General features: G+C 42.1%; 1 protein-coding gene across 9 annotated transcripts in view; it reads left to right on the top strand.

The window, feature by feature from the left end:
* The window catches only part of LOC139672047 (bifunctional heparan sulfate N-deacetylase/N-sulfotransferase 3), a 94802-nt gene that overhangs the window by 60063 nt on the left and 20337 nt on the right, over nucleotides 1-14402 (top strand). For all 9 annotated transcript variants that reach the window (XM_071555471.1, XM_071555465.1, XM_071555467.1 and 6 more), the window contains 3 exons: nucleotides 9001-9088; nucleotides 9631-9785; nucleotides 13401-13586. In XM_071555471.1, the coding sequence (XP_071411572.1) occupies nucleotides 9001-9088; nucleotides 9631-9785; nucleotides 13401-13586 (429 nt within the window). The remainder of the gene's footprint in view (nucleotides 1-9000; nucleotides 9089-9630; nucleotides 9786-13400; nucleotides 13587-14402) is intronic.

Raw genomic sequence — 14402 nt, forward strand, 5'->3', positions numbered from 1 at the left:
AAATTGTCAGTCAGAGAGGGGGTGCGGGATGTTCGAGGGCAGTGAGACTGATGGGCTTGAGGCTCTGATACCCCAGCACCAGTTTGCCTGTTGGTCTGTCTCCATGAGGGAACTACAGAAAGGAAACTGTGGCTTCTGTGAATCCACTGGTGCTTTCCCAAAGATGATGTGCACTGTGGATTCAATCACCTGCATCTTTCCAGAAAGTGAGAGTAGTTTGTTGTCATTTTTAAATTCCCCACATTTCCCTGTGATGGTGAATACTTTGCTGTCCTTAGGATGAATGTAACTCTCTTGACATGGTGTCCTTCTGTTCTCAGTGGAGTTCTGTTGTACCAGAGCTATTTTATTTAAAACACAGGGAATTGCATTCCCCTGAGATAAGGTGGGCTGACTGAATAGGAGGGAACACAGTTCCTGCTCTGTGCCTTGACTTAGTTTATCATGCAGAAATACCTTTACACTTGAGCTTAAGGCTGCACATCCAAAGCAATCCATACAAGTGCTGAGATCCACCAGCCTGCAGCCATCATTTCTGGCTCACAGCCACTTAGCAAGCTTTGTCTTCCTCTGTCTGCTCAGAAACTTATAAGGGATGTAGATGAATATTTTCATGCATGAGATAAAAACACACGTGATTCAACACAACCTGAACTCAGCAGTGTTTGGGTTGATCCATCTGTCCATGAAAGCAAAACCTGCTATCCTGTCAGTCTCTCTCTCTTCTTACATTCCAAGTTCTCTTGGTCAGAGGCTCTTCCTGTTCAGAAAACACCTCGATAATACAAATAATAATAATGCAGTACAGCTTCCCACAGAGCTGCACAATTTCATCCCTGTGCTAGTGGCTGCTGCAGATTTATTCTGGGCTTTTCCAGATGACAAGTTTATCATCCAGTTCCTGCTGCTAATGGAATCAAATAAAACTTTCACAGGCAACAAATAAAAACAAGTCTAGAAACCAAAGCCATTAGCTGTAAAACATGATACCAAAAGTGCCCCTGTCTCCTTCCCCATCTTCAGTCACATTCAGAAAGGAACAGTCTGGCAAGAAGAGAAAAATGAGGGTGGAAGTGGGGCTAAAAAAGCCTCAGAGCTGGTTTTGGTAGAGCTCTAATGGCACTCAAAAGGAAACTGAAAAATCATTTTGCATTTTTATAAAAAGTGGGGGGGTTTATCCCTTGTCCTTTCTCACTGCCATTGTTACAGGTAATAGAAATGTTGAAAATGTAATCTTGACAACATCCTAAAAACAAGATGAATACTAAAACATACCCAAGTTTGTATGTAAACTGGCTTGAAATTCAAGCTGACTGTGGAAAATGCCATTTTACATCAGTGGAGTACTTCATCTTACTGACTTTGGAGGCTTCTAGAATATTGGGCTCAGTTCTGCACCACTTGGTAAGAAATATTTAGAGTGCTTAGAGACACCAGAATAGTCAGGAAACTTCTGAGCAAAAAAATGAAAAGATAAAGGCTCAAGAATTGAGTAAGTAACTGACCGAAGCAGAAAGGAATAGGCTGCAGATGTCTGCGGGGCAGAAACTGTGAGGAGGGATAAAAATATTTCATGTGAGGCACAGGGGTGTGTAAGTGTAGGCTGAATAGCCAGTAAAAGCAGAATAGAGGCTAATATCCTAAAGGAAGTAAAAGATTATGTAAGTCTCTAAAAATTAGATTTGTCAAAACGCCATGAATGTGCTGTTGGAAGGAATATAATATTGGCAGGGAATTTGAGATATATTCTCAATCTCTTTCAGTATAATCAAATGCAGAGCTCAGTTGGGTTCCTGCTGCTGGTTTGAGGTTGCAAGTGTAGAGTTTGCCAGCTGGGATATTTCCCTATGTACATGTAGTTTTTGTGATCTTGCCTTTTAGGCATGTGAACACTCATGCAGAAACAGAGAAGGTGTGTTTTAACTCTTTAACAAAATTATCCCTCTGTTTTTCACTGAAACCTTGGGGGGGTTTCTGCTCAGTTATATCCGTTAGTCTCGATACTACATAGGAGTCAGTGAAACTGTCCAAGTTTTTATTAACTTGAAGTAAGTCCTTATGTCATTTCTGTGTTGACTACATATAATCATAGAAAATACGGCTTGGGGAAAGAGTTAGGTCTGTTATTTTATGGAGGCTTTCTCTCTTTGTCTGTCTGTCTGTCTCTCTTTGTCTGTCACTTCTTTGTTACCAGTGCTGATGTAGCTGGGGAATTTCGTTCAGCAGCTTTAGAACTACTCATAAAGAGAAGAAAAAAGTGACCCATAGCTGGTGAGCAGACTAAGACTGAATTCCCAGCTGTGTCTTACATGGAGCTTTCAGACAGAAAAAATGAAAATCTTTTAGGTCAAGGATTGTTTTTTCTGTCAATAAACATGGGGCATAGAGGAGAAAAAGAGCCTTTGGTGCCTCAGCTCACCCCAAACATTGCAATAAAGATAAATAGATAGATAGCTATATGATAGATAGATAGATAGATAGATAGATAGATAGATAGATAGATAGATAGACAGATAATTTTCAATCAGCTGCAGCATTAAGAGACCCACAAGAATCTTTTTGACTCTTCTAGGAAAAAAAGAACATCTGAGAAGCATTTGTGAAAGGACTGTGTTACCACTGTGTTGCCCAGCCCATGGAGTAATCTTTATTTAAGGTGTCAGTGATGTGGTAATTTTGTTGTGCTTTACTAAACAGGGAAAGCAACCAGCTCTGTGGTGGTTTTTCTATAAATCAGGTTTGAGTCTTCATTTATTTGCACTTTCTTTGTTCTCTAGAATGTAAAACTAAGCATTAACACATATTCTTCTTTGGGGGGGGGAAGTATAAACTGGCTAGTGTTGATGGCCAGGTGGAATGGGGCTCTGAGCAACCTCCTCTAGTGGAAGGTGTCCCTGCCTATGGCAGGGGCTTGGAACAACATGGTTCTTGAAGGCCCCTTCCCACCAAACCATTCCATGGGCTGCCTCTGGCCAAATCCATGTGCTCTGTCTTGGAGCCAGTGATAGCCAGTGCTGTCCCTTTGTCCCCTGGATGGGGTGTGGGGCAGAGCAGGAAAAGGAGCTGCTTTGGAGGCCTCATGTCAAGGGCAGGTCCTACAGCACAGTGTGAAGGGGAGTGCAGACATTGCACTGTGGGAATAGCAATTGGAAGACAAACCTGTGGAAAGCCAAGCTTTATGGAACAAACTTCTTTTGTGTGCAAGCCATGGATGTAGAGGTGGACCCAAAACTGTATCTCTAAAAACAGACAGATCAATGTGGCTGTGGCCAGACTGAGACTGAGACAGGTGTAGTGGCCCAGCTGCAGGTGCCTGTGCATCAGGCGAGGCCCCCTGGGCTCTGCTGCTGAGAGATCAGGCCTGGAACCCTTCCAGGGTTGAGCCTTGCGGGTACTGTGAGCGTTCAGGGGCTGTGCCAGCAGCAGGGCGAGGGGCCTGGAGCCGCAGGCTGGGCAGTGTGCACTGTGTCAGGGAGGGCTGGCTTGGCCTGCAGCCAGGCCCTGCCTGCTGTGCCTGTGGCTGCTGCCAGAGCTACAGCTGCAGTGGCATGGCAGGAAGCATTAAATAAGCAGCAAATGTGCTGCTGATAATGAACGTGCTGCTAGGAGCTTGGATCATAACCTCTGTCCTTTCTGAGCTGGGGGACTGTAAAATACATGCCCCATTAGCCATGCCACTTTTATCTGTGACAAAATACTGTGCACCCTTCCAAACAAGATCTGGGGCTGTGCCAGTGTGGGCTGTCTGATGAGGGGGTGCAGAGGTTTAATGCCTGACATTTACTGGGAGCCAGCTAAGTGTGGACAGGAATCAATGAACAGCCCTTGGAATTTATCTGCTGCTGCTGCTGCTGGGAGACAAGCCAGGCTGAGCAGGCAGAGCAGAGTGGCCCAGAAGTGACCTGGAACGGGATCTGAGCAGCTCCGTCACCCTGAGAGATGGATGGGCTGTCCTGTCCCAGCCCAGGCAGCCTCCTGTGGGGCTGTGACTGCAGCACAGCCACCTGCACTGCTCCCATAGTGCCTCCTGCCGTGCTGGCCATCACCACATCCCTAGAACTGAACTGGGGAAACACAAAGAGATTCCAAATGCATTTTAGAGCCACTTTGGGTCTGAGTTCTGTCATACTCTTGAGAACTTACTTCATACTCGATGTTTCATAAGCAGGTAAAGCGCTGGGTAAAAATGCAACCAACAAGTTTTCTGTTGAATCCTGCTTGACCAAAATCCAAGGAAAAGCTGTAGGATGTTAGTTCTATTTCAACTGGCCTGGGCTTTTTTTAACCTTTAATTAAAAGAAGCACTGGATTTTTTTCTGTTAACTCCAGAATAGTGAGATCACTTAGCTGTTTAGTAATAGTAACCTCTTCCATCTAAGTGCAGTGTAATTAGGAGCTAATAATGCAGAATTTGAGACAGAATCCTGAAAACACCATGCTAATTGCTTTGCTTTCTTACACAGCCTTGGCACCAAGTATTTATAACCTTGAAGTTACCTTGCCATAATTAGCTGATTCTCATTAACTGCTACCTCAGCCTCCAAGAGCAAGAAGTTGGTGAAAGAAGTTAGAAATATTTCTTAAATCTCTTGGTGGTACAAATGATTTACCCAGATGAAAGAGCCTAATTGCTTGAAAATTTATAATTGGACCATCATCCAGATCATTATTGTTTGTGGTATAAAAACAACTCCAAAGGAAGACCCAGTGACATTTAAAACAGTGTGTTCTGATGAAAAAACTTGTGATTGAAATCATTTGAGTAACGTTTTCCAAAGTGGCTACTTACATTTTTAGGATCCTTTAGTGGGCCTCAGATTCAGATACCTTGTTACAGCATCTGAGCACATAAAATGGGGTTGTGGCTCTTGAATTTTTTTCTTGTATTGGACCCTGAAAACCTTGAGGTGCACATAACTGGGCTCCAGCCTGGTACCTTATTGACACTGTGGGGGGAAACTGTTCTCTGCCAGAAGAACACTTGGCAGAGAAAGCTGAAGGTTTTCTTTGTTTCTTTGTGTCAGCTCTAGTAAGAGAGTGCACAAAGGCAATTTAAGCTTTCTTCTTCATTTGTGTGAAGGATATTCAAAATATTTTTTCAGATACACTCAGTATACCCAAAGCAATTATTCTTTCTCCTGCATAGATTAAATGTTTATGATAATGGGTGTCAAAATGCTAATCTTGGAAGTCCAGAAAGAGTAGACATTGAATTTTAATGATGTTCTGAAATACATAATTTATCATGAGGGAAACATTTTTCCTCAGAAGCAAAATCGTCTGTCCAATAAAATTGTAATTCCCAGACATTTGGGACGGACCTTCATTGAGGCTGTTCCTCTTGTCAGAGGCTGGAAGGGCAAAGGGATGTCACAAAAAGTGCAGAGTAAAAGGACATCACATCAGGTACAGCTCATTAAACCTCTGTGCTGAGAACTCCATTCAGAAGTTCAAAAAATGGCTCTAGTTCTATTTCTTCCCTCTCTTGCAGGGGTAGGACTGGAGAGGAAATACGGTATGAAAAATTAAAGCTATTTCTGCATAAGAGCTCCCATAAAGGGGCTTGATGGGCTTAACTTGTGTGTTTTCACATTGCACTTCCTATTAATTTGTCCTTCCCTTTCAGAAGGTCCTTGCCTTCATTAAAGAGCCAACGTGGCATTAGAAGTTTTTCTCAAAAGCAAAGTAATTCCTAATTTAATGGCTCCTTTGATAGCATTGTCAGACACAAAATAGTAAAGGGAGCATTCAGAGATGAGATCTGCTTCCCAAAAAAGGAGGAAGAGAAAAAGCTTTCTGCAGAATTCTGAAGCTGACCTTACTTTTGTTGCTGCCACAAAAGCAGGTGCTGAAGTGTGAGATGTTAATGCTGCAGCACTGTCTGCTTGCCAATGGAGTTAAAATCCACGTGCTGACAAGTAGAACCAACAGCACGTTGGGTTATTTCGCTTTTCAAGTGGCAAAGTTCTTCAGCAGCTTTTGAGTAGGAAAATAGTTGTAAATATGTTGGTATGACTGAACAAAGAAGGCATCGTTGCTCTTTGGAAGCAGAGCTCAACAAGGCATTCCTGATGGATTTCTCTGATCAGACAAGACGTTTGGGTCTGAGTCTCTTTGTTGATGCTGAAGAAATTACAACTGTCTGTTCACCAAAGACAAGCTGACACTTGTAACGTCCCTGTGACAGACTCTGAAGTGAAACCATGTGCAGAGATACTTGAGGAGGGGGCAGGATGGTTCCCTGGCTATGAAGTGGGAAGCAGGTTTGACAGCAGGAATTTTATCCCTGGCTTTACAGCTGATTTACTCGAGCAGAAGCTTTTGACAGCCCATGTCATCTGCCTGTACCTCTGTTTGCCCTGTTTGCGAGAGGAGAAAAGCTGTTGCTTTGCTGTTAGGATAACTTTTGTCTACTCTTTAAATTGTAAGAGGTTCTTTTTCTGAGATTTTTTTTTTGACTGTTGGTGAAAAAGGGGTCTTCAACCATCTAATGAATTCTCACACTTGATTTCTGGGACAAGGAATTCCCTAACCCAGTATGTGAGCTTAGGAAAAGTTGAAAAGAAAGTTCAATGTCAGTGAAAGTGATTATGCAGCCAGTGATCTATTTCTATTGCAGTGCCAGCAGAAATATGACATGTACTCAATAATTATTTATAAATATATTAAGGCTTCACTAAACCATCTTTGGAACTCATGTATTTATATAACATCTCATATATTTATGTAACATCTCATACAGATACTCTGAGGGTCTGTTCATAATCAATCATAAAATGTACAGCAAATATCAGCAGCTCCCCCTCAGCATATAAAATAGCATGTAGAAATGAAACTGGGCTTTCTGTCCCCCTGCTTTTCTCTCTTTCTGTCTTTCTGATGGAAATTCACAGTAATAGGCCCTGCCATCTGCTACTATATATTTTTCATGATTTTTAACATTTTGTTTTTAGAACCTGAAAGATGAGTAAAATGTCAAGTTGCCCAGAAAATAATCGTAGGCACGACAGCTCAAATGTTAGCTCAGCCTGTCTGTACAAAACGTGGTTCACAGCAGGTCTGGCCCTCCCTCTCCACAGACAGAGCAGCTACACCCTTGGTATTAGCTGGTATTTCCCAACACAAGGTGAGAAGTGGGAGCTACACTGGCAAAACTAATTCCCAGTGAAGAAGTAAACTTTATGTTGCATTATTATAAAAATGTCATGGGCTTCTTGCTGCTTGTTTGAAAGCCTGGGTGTCTCTGTTTTTCCCAGTCTGGTTTTCCATCCTGCTGAGACCAGACTGGAGCTGGCAGGCTGGGGAGGTGTTAGAAAGGTACAGGAGAAGACAATCAGCTCAAAAAATGTGGAGGCAAAGAACCGTGCAGGCCACTGGTTCCTCCTGGCTGTCAGGCCATGTGTGTGGCCACATCCTCTGCCTCCTGCCATTTGCAAAGACACAATTATTTCAGTGAATCAGTTCCCAGCAGCTCGAGGGTGGTTTTCATAATAAATCCTGTGCAGATTTGCTGCCTCTCATTAGAAGAAGGAGCCTCCCTAGATCTGTGCACTGTCAGCCTCTGCAAAGGCCCTCGTTACTGCATGGCAAGGCTCTTAATATTCCACTTCATAAGTCTGGAGCTTGTCTTCAATTATTTCCATTCTGTGCTTCATTTTACTCATTGCTTTAGAAAGTCCCTTGTTCATAGGACGTTTTCCAGGCTTTGCAGTGAAAGAAGATGCTCTTTACCAGGTGAGCCCTGGAAAGGACCTGAGGAAGAGCTCATGTGCCTGATCAGGTGGATTTTGCCTCCATCTGCAAAACAGGCCATATCTTAAGGAATTGCACCTTGACTGTACTGTGTGCAATACCTAAACTGGACTCACATTTTGTTAGCATGCCAGTTAGAAAAATAATTGTAGACAAATTACTTATGTAATGAAAATGACCATAGAAACTGTAATTAAAATTATTGGCACATATCAAGGCACCAAATTGTCATTGAATTTCAAGAGTAGGGAGCCTATTAGACCTTTAAACCTTTGAAAATCTCCAGTAATTTTAATCTTTGTGCTTTTAAGAACATTCCCCCTTCATAAGACACTTAGTTACTCATCTCTGACAATAGTAATGCTTTTAATCACTTGATTAAAATCATTGTGCTATAATGTATATTGTCTTTGCTGTTCTGTTTTGTTCTTGCTTTGCAACGTTCGAAAGCTGGATTTCTGTGCTACCCCTGGAAAACTGAGGGAGAACAGCAGGGGGTAAGAGTTTGGGAGATAACTCCTGAAACACTTACGTAAATTTTGGGAGTAACAAATCAAGAAGAGCACATTGCAGTCCAAGAGTGAGGCTGTAGCTGGTGAAAAACGCTTTCCCCTTTTTTCCTACATGCTGGGTTTCTGTTTGTACTAATTTGGTGCAAGTACAGGATTGCTGGCAGCCAGTATTCCCACTGTCTGAGAAGTGAGTCAGAATTTGGGGGAATCTGAGTTCTCTGATGGGGAGTAGGCTTCCTATAACTTCTGCTGTCTTTCTACATTTAATTTTTTTTTTTTGCATTGCCCATGATTTTGAAACATGCCTGAAATGCTGTGTGTGTATTTGAGCTGATCTATGGAAACATCATCCTGATAGTTGCTGCTCACCCCAGTGAATGGAGCAGTGGTGGGGTCACAACAGATCTGGAGATCATTCCTGGCTTGTCCCACGTTTGCTGAAGGTCTTTTCTCTGTGTGTGCCTTTGTTTTCCTTGGTCATGGTTCAGGGAGTAAACCAGTTTTTAATTACTGGTCATCCTCACAAGGAGAATTATGGAGTTTGCATGCTGTCTTTAAATGGTAATAAAATACCTGTTACTGCTTTCTCATATATAAAGAGCTGGTTTTAAATAGCAAAACCAATTGAACAGACAAATACCTGTGAAAATACTTAAATTGTTACATTAGATTTCTGTACCAGGTTATGTTTCCTACAGGTATGTTTATATGGTGGGTTGGGTTTTATATTTTTCAGGCCCTGCTTGACACTCAGAATCTTTTGCGAGCCCAGATTACAAACTTTACTTTCAACCTGGGATATTCAGGGAAGTTTTATCACACAGGTAAGAATGAAACAATGAAATCACTTCCAGTTTGATAGTGTTCTTTACAGTCTGAGGACAGTAGGAATGATAGAGACTAAGAGTCTTAGTAAGATGTGATTTCTGCTTTCAGTGCCAGTGTGGAACAGATTAAATTCCACCTCCTGTTTTGTTAAAATTTAGTTCCTTTCAGCCTCTTGTTGACTGGTAAATTCCACCAATCACATGAAATTTTCCACTGATTTCACTGACAGATCTGTTGAGCTACCACAGTTTATCCTTTTGGACAGTTCCATCTCTAAAGATGCAGCAATATGTATCAGCCATTAAAATCACTTTGTAATTAAAGCCCTGTAGAAATAGGGGAGATGGAGGACAAGGTTGAACAGGATGTGGGCCCAGCAAAGAGGTGCTGACCCAGCTGTGTCCTCAGTGCCCCAGCAGGCAGTACCTTCAATGGTCACATGTTACTTTGTTAGTGCCATTCCTGTGTTTTCAGACATCTGTGAGAATGGAACAGAAGTTGAGCCTTTACTTCAGCGGTGGTTTTGTTCCCTGTGCAGGCACTGAGGAGGAGGATGCAGGGGATGACCTGCTGCTGAGCTCTGTGGGGCAGTTCTGGTGGTTCCCCCACATGTGGAGCCACCTGCAGCCACACCTCTTCCCCAACGAGTCCGCCCTGGTGGAGCAGATGAGCCTCAACAAAAAATTTGCCTTAGTGAGTTACATTTTTGCATTTTGTATTTAATTTAGGTCCTTGGAAACCATTGTTCCTGTTCTGTTGGAAAATGAATCCTTGTAGAATTTGTTTTAGTCTCTGTGAATTGGGAAAAAAGGAAGGTTTGGTACAGTACTTTTTACAGTCTTTTGTGCTATGAAAATTCTATTTGTCAACAGTTGGCATTTCCTTCTCAATTAAAATTTGATGTGTCTTTATGAAAAAAATGTTACAGAAAAATTCTTTCAGAATGAAAAATTAATATGTTCTCATCTTGGAAAGTCAGTATAAATAAAAGATACTCTAGTTCAGTATTTTTCTGTAGAAAATTTTGTCCAAATAACTCATTGTTTAGATTAGAAAAAACATTCCAGTTTTCTGAAAGAATAAATGCTCCATCAAAACATGTTGAATGACTTGATGAAACCACTGCATGGTAGGATTAGTTACATGTGCCACATTTTCAAAGATGCTTTTCTGCAGTGACACCTAATAACATCTTATATATTCCCTTTGGATCAGCTTTATATAAACGTGTTTTGAAAAGCTTTGCCTTTACTAATTATTTAATCACAGCAAAACTCTGAAAAAAAGGTTTCAATGAGAATATAAGAAAAAGTAAAACCAGGATTTAGGTCTGAGGATACCAGAGAGAACAGGATACACTTAATTTTTACAGCAAAACAAAACCAAACTACCAAACAGAACAGAAGAAGTGGTCTTACATCAGAATATCTCAGCAAACATAACTTACTTGCTGAACTACATCTATGGTTCCAACATCCTAATTTTACTTCTCCCTTTTTAAAATACACTGGTTGCTCTTCAGGTGGCAGGTAAAGACTTTGTCCCTGGAAAGAGCAGGGGAATTTAAAATGCCAGAACAAAAGAGTGTACACTTATGGCCATGTGTCAGTGAGTGTAGGAGGACAGGATAGCCCTGAATGTCAAGCAGTTAAAGTTTATATTTGAAAACTTTGCTTTTAAGTAAGCTACATGCTTTCTTTGGAACAAGGATTTCACCAAGTTTACTGAAAATTCTGGTTGTGCTGAGTACAGGCCAGCTTGATTTTAATGTTTCTTTTCTAGAAAACACTTCAGGAGAAGTGAGAAGCATGAAAATGTAAAAATCCTGTGTCCAGATGCCCCTTTTAATTCCACTCTGCATTCTGTTCCAAGCTCTACTGGAATTAAAATGAGTTCTTGTTGTTCTGGTGTGACCTAAGACATCCTTTGGGGGGATAGTCTACAGTATGCAAGCATTCAAGTGTGTTATTAGAATAATGCATATTCAGCCTTTTCTTACACAACTGCCTGAATTTCCATGGTGTTCTCTACTTTCAGTGCTCTTTATAGGCACCCATTTTTCTGTAGGATAAGACTTACAGTGTTTTCATATTCCTTAGTAACTGGTTTATTCAAAGGAAGAGGTCCAAGTATCAACACACAGAGTATGAATAGCCAAAGAGGTGAAGGTGGCCTTATAAATACAACCAAAATAAAACCCTCTAAACAGAATTCAAAGGCAGTGCAAGGACAGCCTTGCTAAACCAGGGCAACCCAGTGACACCCTATGGACTGTGCATTCTGCTCATCAGACTGTCAAAGAAAGATCTGCACACTGTTCCTTTGAAAAGTAACCTGAAAGAAAATGCATTAAATATGAAGAGAAGGCAATAGCAGCAAGGTCGGTATGTAAACAAGATGAATGACAGGAGTCTGCAAAAACAGGAAGTGTTTACTCCATGACATCTGCCTGCAGAACGTTACAAGTTGTCGAGATGTCTGTTTCTCCACAGACACAGTTACAGTGACCTTTGTTGGAGGCTACAACCTCTTGTTGGTGAATAAAACACTTGACTGCATCTAATTTTAAATTTTTCTTTTATGGCAGGTTATTTCAAAGTCCTCTTTGTCATGGGTTACAGCTACCTGAGGAATCACAAAAAGGAGAAGGGCCCAACTGTGTTTACATTTTAATCTTCTGCACAGGCATAAACTACAAGAAGAGCTTTACATAGGGCTGTATTTCCACACAGTTACACACTATTCTGAAACCTACACACACCATCCAAACTACCTAACAATGCACAGCTATAGCTAAATATTAAGTAATAGATGTTTCATAAAATTTCTGGATCCAAGCAGTCTTTATGTAACTTATTTTAACTTTATAAAAAGAGCTCTTTAGATGTGTTCTTCTATGGAGTTTAGCAAGTTTCTTTTCCCTCTTCTGCATGAGCTCAAGGTCTCCAGACAGATTCCATTCTTATCTTAGAAGCTGGCACCTGTGAATCTGTCTTTGGTTCAGTAGCTTGAAAAGTATGTGTTCTAACAATCCCCCTAGTTTTATTTTCTAAATGAAGCACAAAAATTTCTGCAAATCTACGACAAACTAGACATGGAACACAAGAAAGAATACATGGCACACTGACTGAAACACAGAAAAACTAAGGCCTCGATTGCTGCACTTGTAGCATTGGCTTCTTTGGCAAGACAATCTAATCTGTCTGAAGTGGTCAATGCTTGAGCTGTTCCAGTTCCAGATATAATGGCAGAGAAGACTCTTGCAGTGGGTCCCTACATGTCTACATTAAAATTACAATTTTTATTGTATTGTTCCATGAATCTTTTCTGTCTTTTCTGAATGGGGACAGTTTTTGATAATTTATGAGGATTGAAAAGAGTTAATTTTCCCAATGTCCATTGTCCTCCTTTTGCTCTGATGGGAATGTCTTTCCACACTCTTGATCCACAAATTAAAAGACAGCCTTGGGTAAACCAAGAGGTGTCACTTCAGATTTGACTGTGACAGAGGTGTTTGATTTGCACCAAAACTGAGCATTCTGATATGTGTCAGATGGAGACACATCAATTGCCATGTGATGATTTGGGTTTGAATCTGAGGGATCAAATTGAAAGCAAAAGGTGCAGTCAGGCTGCCCATGATTTTAATGTCTTGAGTCTCAATTGAGATTTGAGGAAAACTATCCTTAAACTTCTGTCATCTGCACACTGCAGTCGCTGTGCCTGGTGGAGTTTGGAACATTGTGGCAAGTGCTGGTGCAGAAAAGCCATCCCCTGAGAGCTGTTAAAAGGAGGGCCTATTAACAGGTACGAAATGGATTGGCTGGAGTGGCTGCACACACACACAATGTGCCAGTCTCTGGCATTTTCAAGTGTCACCCAGGTGTTCTGCTGATCAAAGGCGGTCTGGTCAGAAGGCCAGATGGCTTCGATCCCACCGATGGCTTCGATCTGTGGAGACAAAAGCAGAAACTTCTCCCCAAGTTCTGAAATGCTTGCAATGCTGTTTGTATCAAGCAAGGGAATTGCTTTAGAGTGTCATTTGTTGGTGAGGAGTGCCCTCCTGTGGCGGTGAGTGCGACCTGCAGCCTGTCCTTGCTGCCCTCGGTTTCGCTCCAGGGGCCACCCCACTTTTCCATGACGGACCTCAGGGCTGCGGTCGCAGGGCTCGGGGCTGGGAACGTGTCTCGCTGCTGTGGGCTGTATTTAGTACCTGTTCTTGATCTCTCTCAAACAAAGGATCTGAGAAATACCAAAGCATCAAGTTTCTTAAATTTTTGAAAGCACCATTGTTCTGTTATGTTTTAGGAACATGGTATTCCAACTGACTTGGGCTATGCAGTGGCTCCACACCATTCTGGAGTGTATCCAGTGCACGTTCAACTGTATGATGCCTGGAAAAAGGTCTGGAACATCAGAGTTACCAGCACAGAAGAATACCCACATCTGAAGCCTGCAAGGTACAGACGAGGCTTCATCCACAAAAATATCATGGTGAGTTGTGTTGATAAAGTTCACATTATGCTCTCCCATTTTATGAACACTTTATTTTTAAGTGGAAAAGCACAGTATCCTGAAAGTTCAAATTGCAGAAGCACATTGTGCTCTGCATAAGTAGCAAGATATATTTGACAGTGTGTTGTTAATTAAAATGAGTCTGTTGCTGTGATGGTACTGCTGAAGAAGGCGGTATCCAGGCACCCCACTGCCAACAGTTTCCAGGCTGCTGACTCCTCTAGTCCTCCTCTTAGTGCTGGTTCAGAGACCTGCAGCAAACAACCAGCTTGGCATGGTTCAACAGAACAGGATGGGATCCATTCCTGCGAGGTGGCTGTGACTTCCATAATGCCAGAGGGTGTCCCTGAGAGCCCCGTGTGCCGGGGAAGGGGCGGTGCCAACAGTGCTGGGGCCAGCTGGGCCGGAGGCTGTTTCGGGTTCACATCCTGTCGTTGTTGCCTCGCAAGTGTTTCTAAACAGCTCCCCACAATACTTGGTGGTGTGTTCTCCAGTGAGGTTCTCTTGGACTGTGGGGAAGAGCAGGGAAGAGGGAAGATGGGGGTGTGCTCTGTGCTGTACTGTGGCTGCAGTGAGCAGCTTTGGAGGGGGGAGTGCCTTACAACACTGCCCCTCAGAACAGAATTCTGGTGTGTTCTGGAGTTGCCATGGATACACTTCTCTGAGCTAAATAGTAATAAGGTTCCAAGCTATTTTTGGGTGAAGCAAATTAAAATGATCTCCGGAAATCCGGGAACAAAATTGACGCCATGCAGGTCTGAGCTGCAACTTGTTTTCCTCAAAGCAATCCCTGTA

The sequence above is a fragment of the Pithys albifrons genome, chromosome 5 (genome assembly GCF_047495875.1).
Source record: "Pithys albifrons albifrons isolate INPA30051 chromosome 5, PitAlb_v1, whole genome shotgun sequence".
NCBI classification, from domain to species: Eukaryota; Metazoa; Chordata; class Aves; order Passeriformes; family Thamnophilidae; genus Pithys; species Pithys albifrons.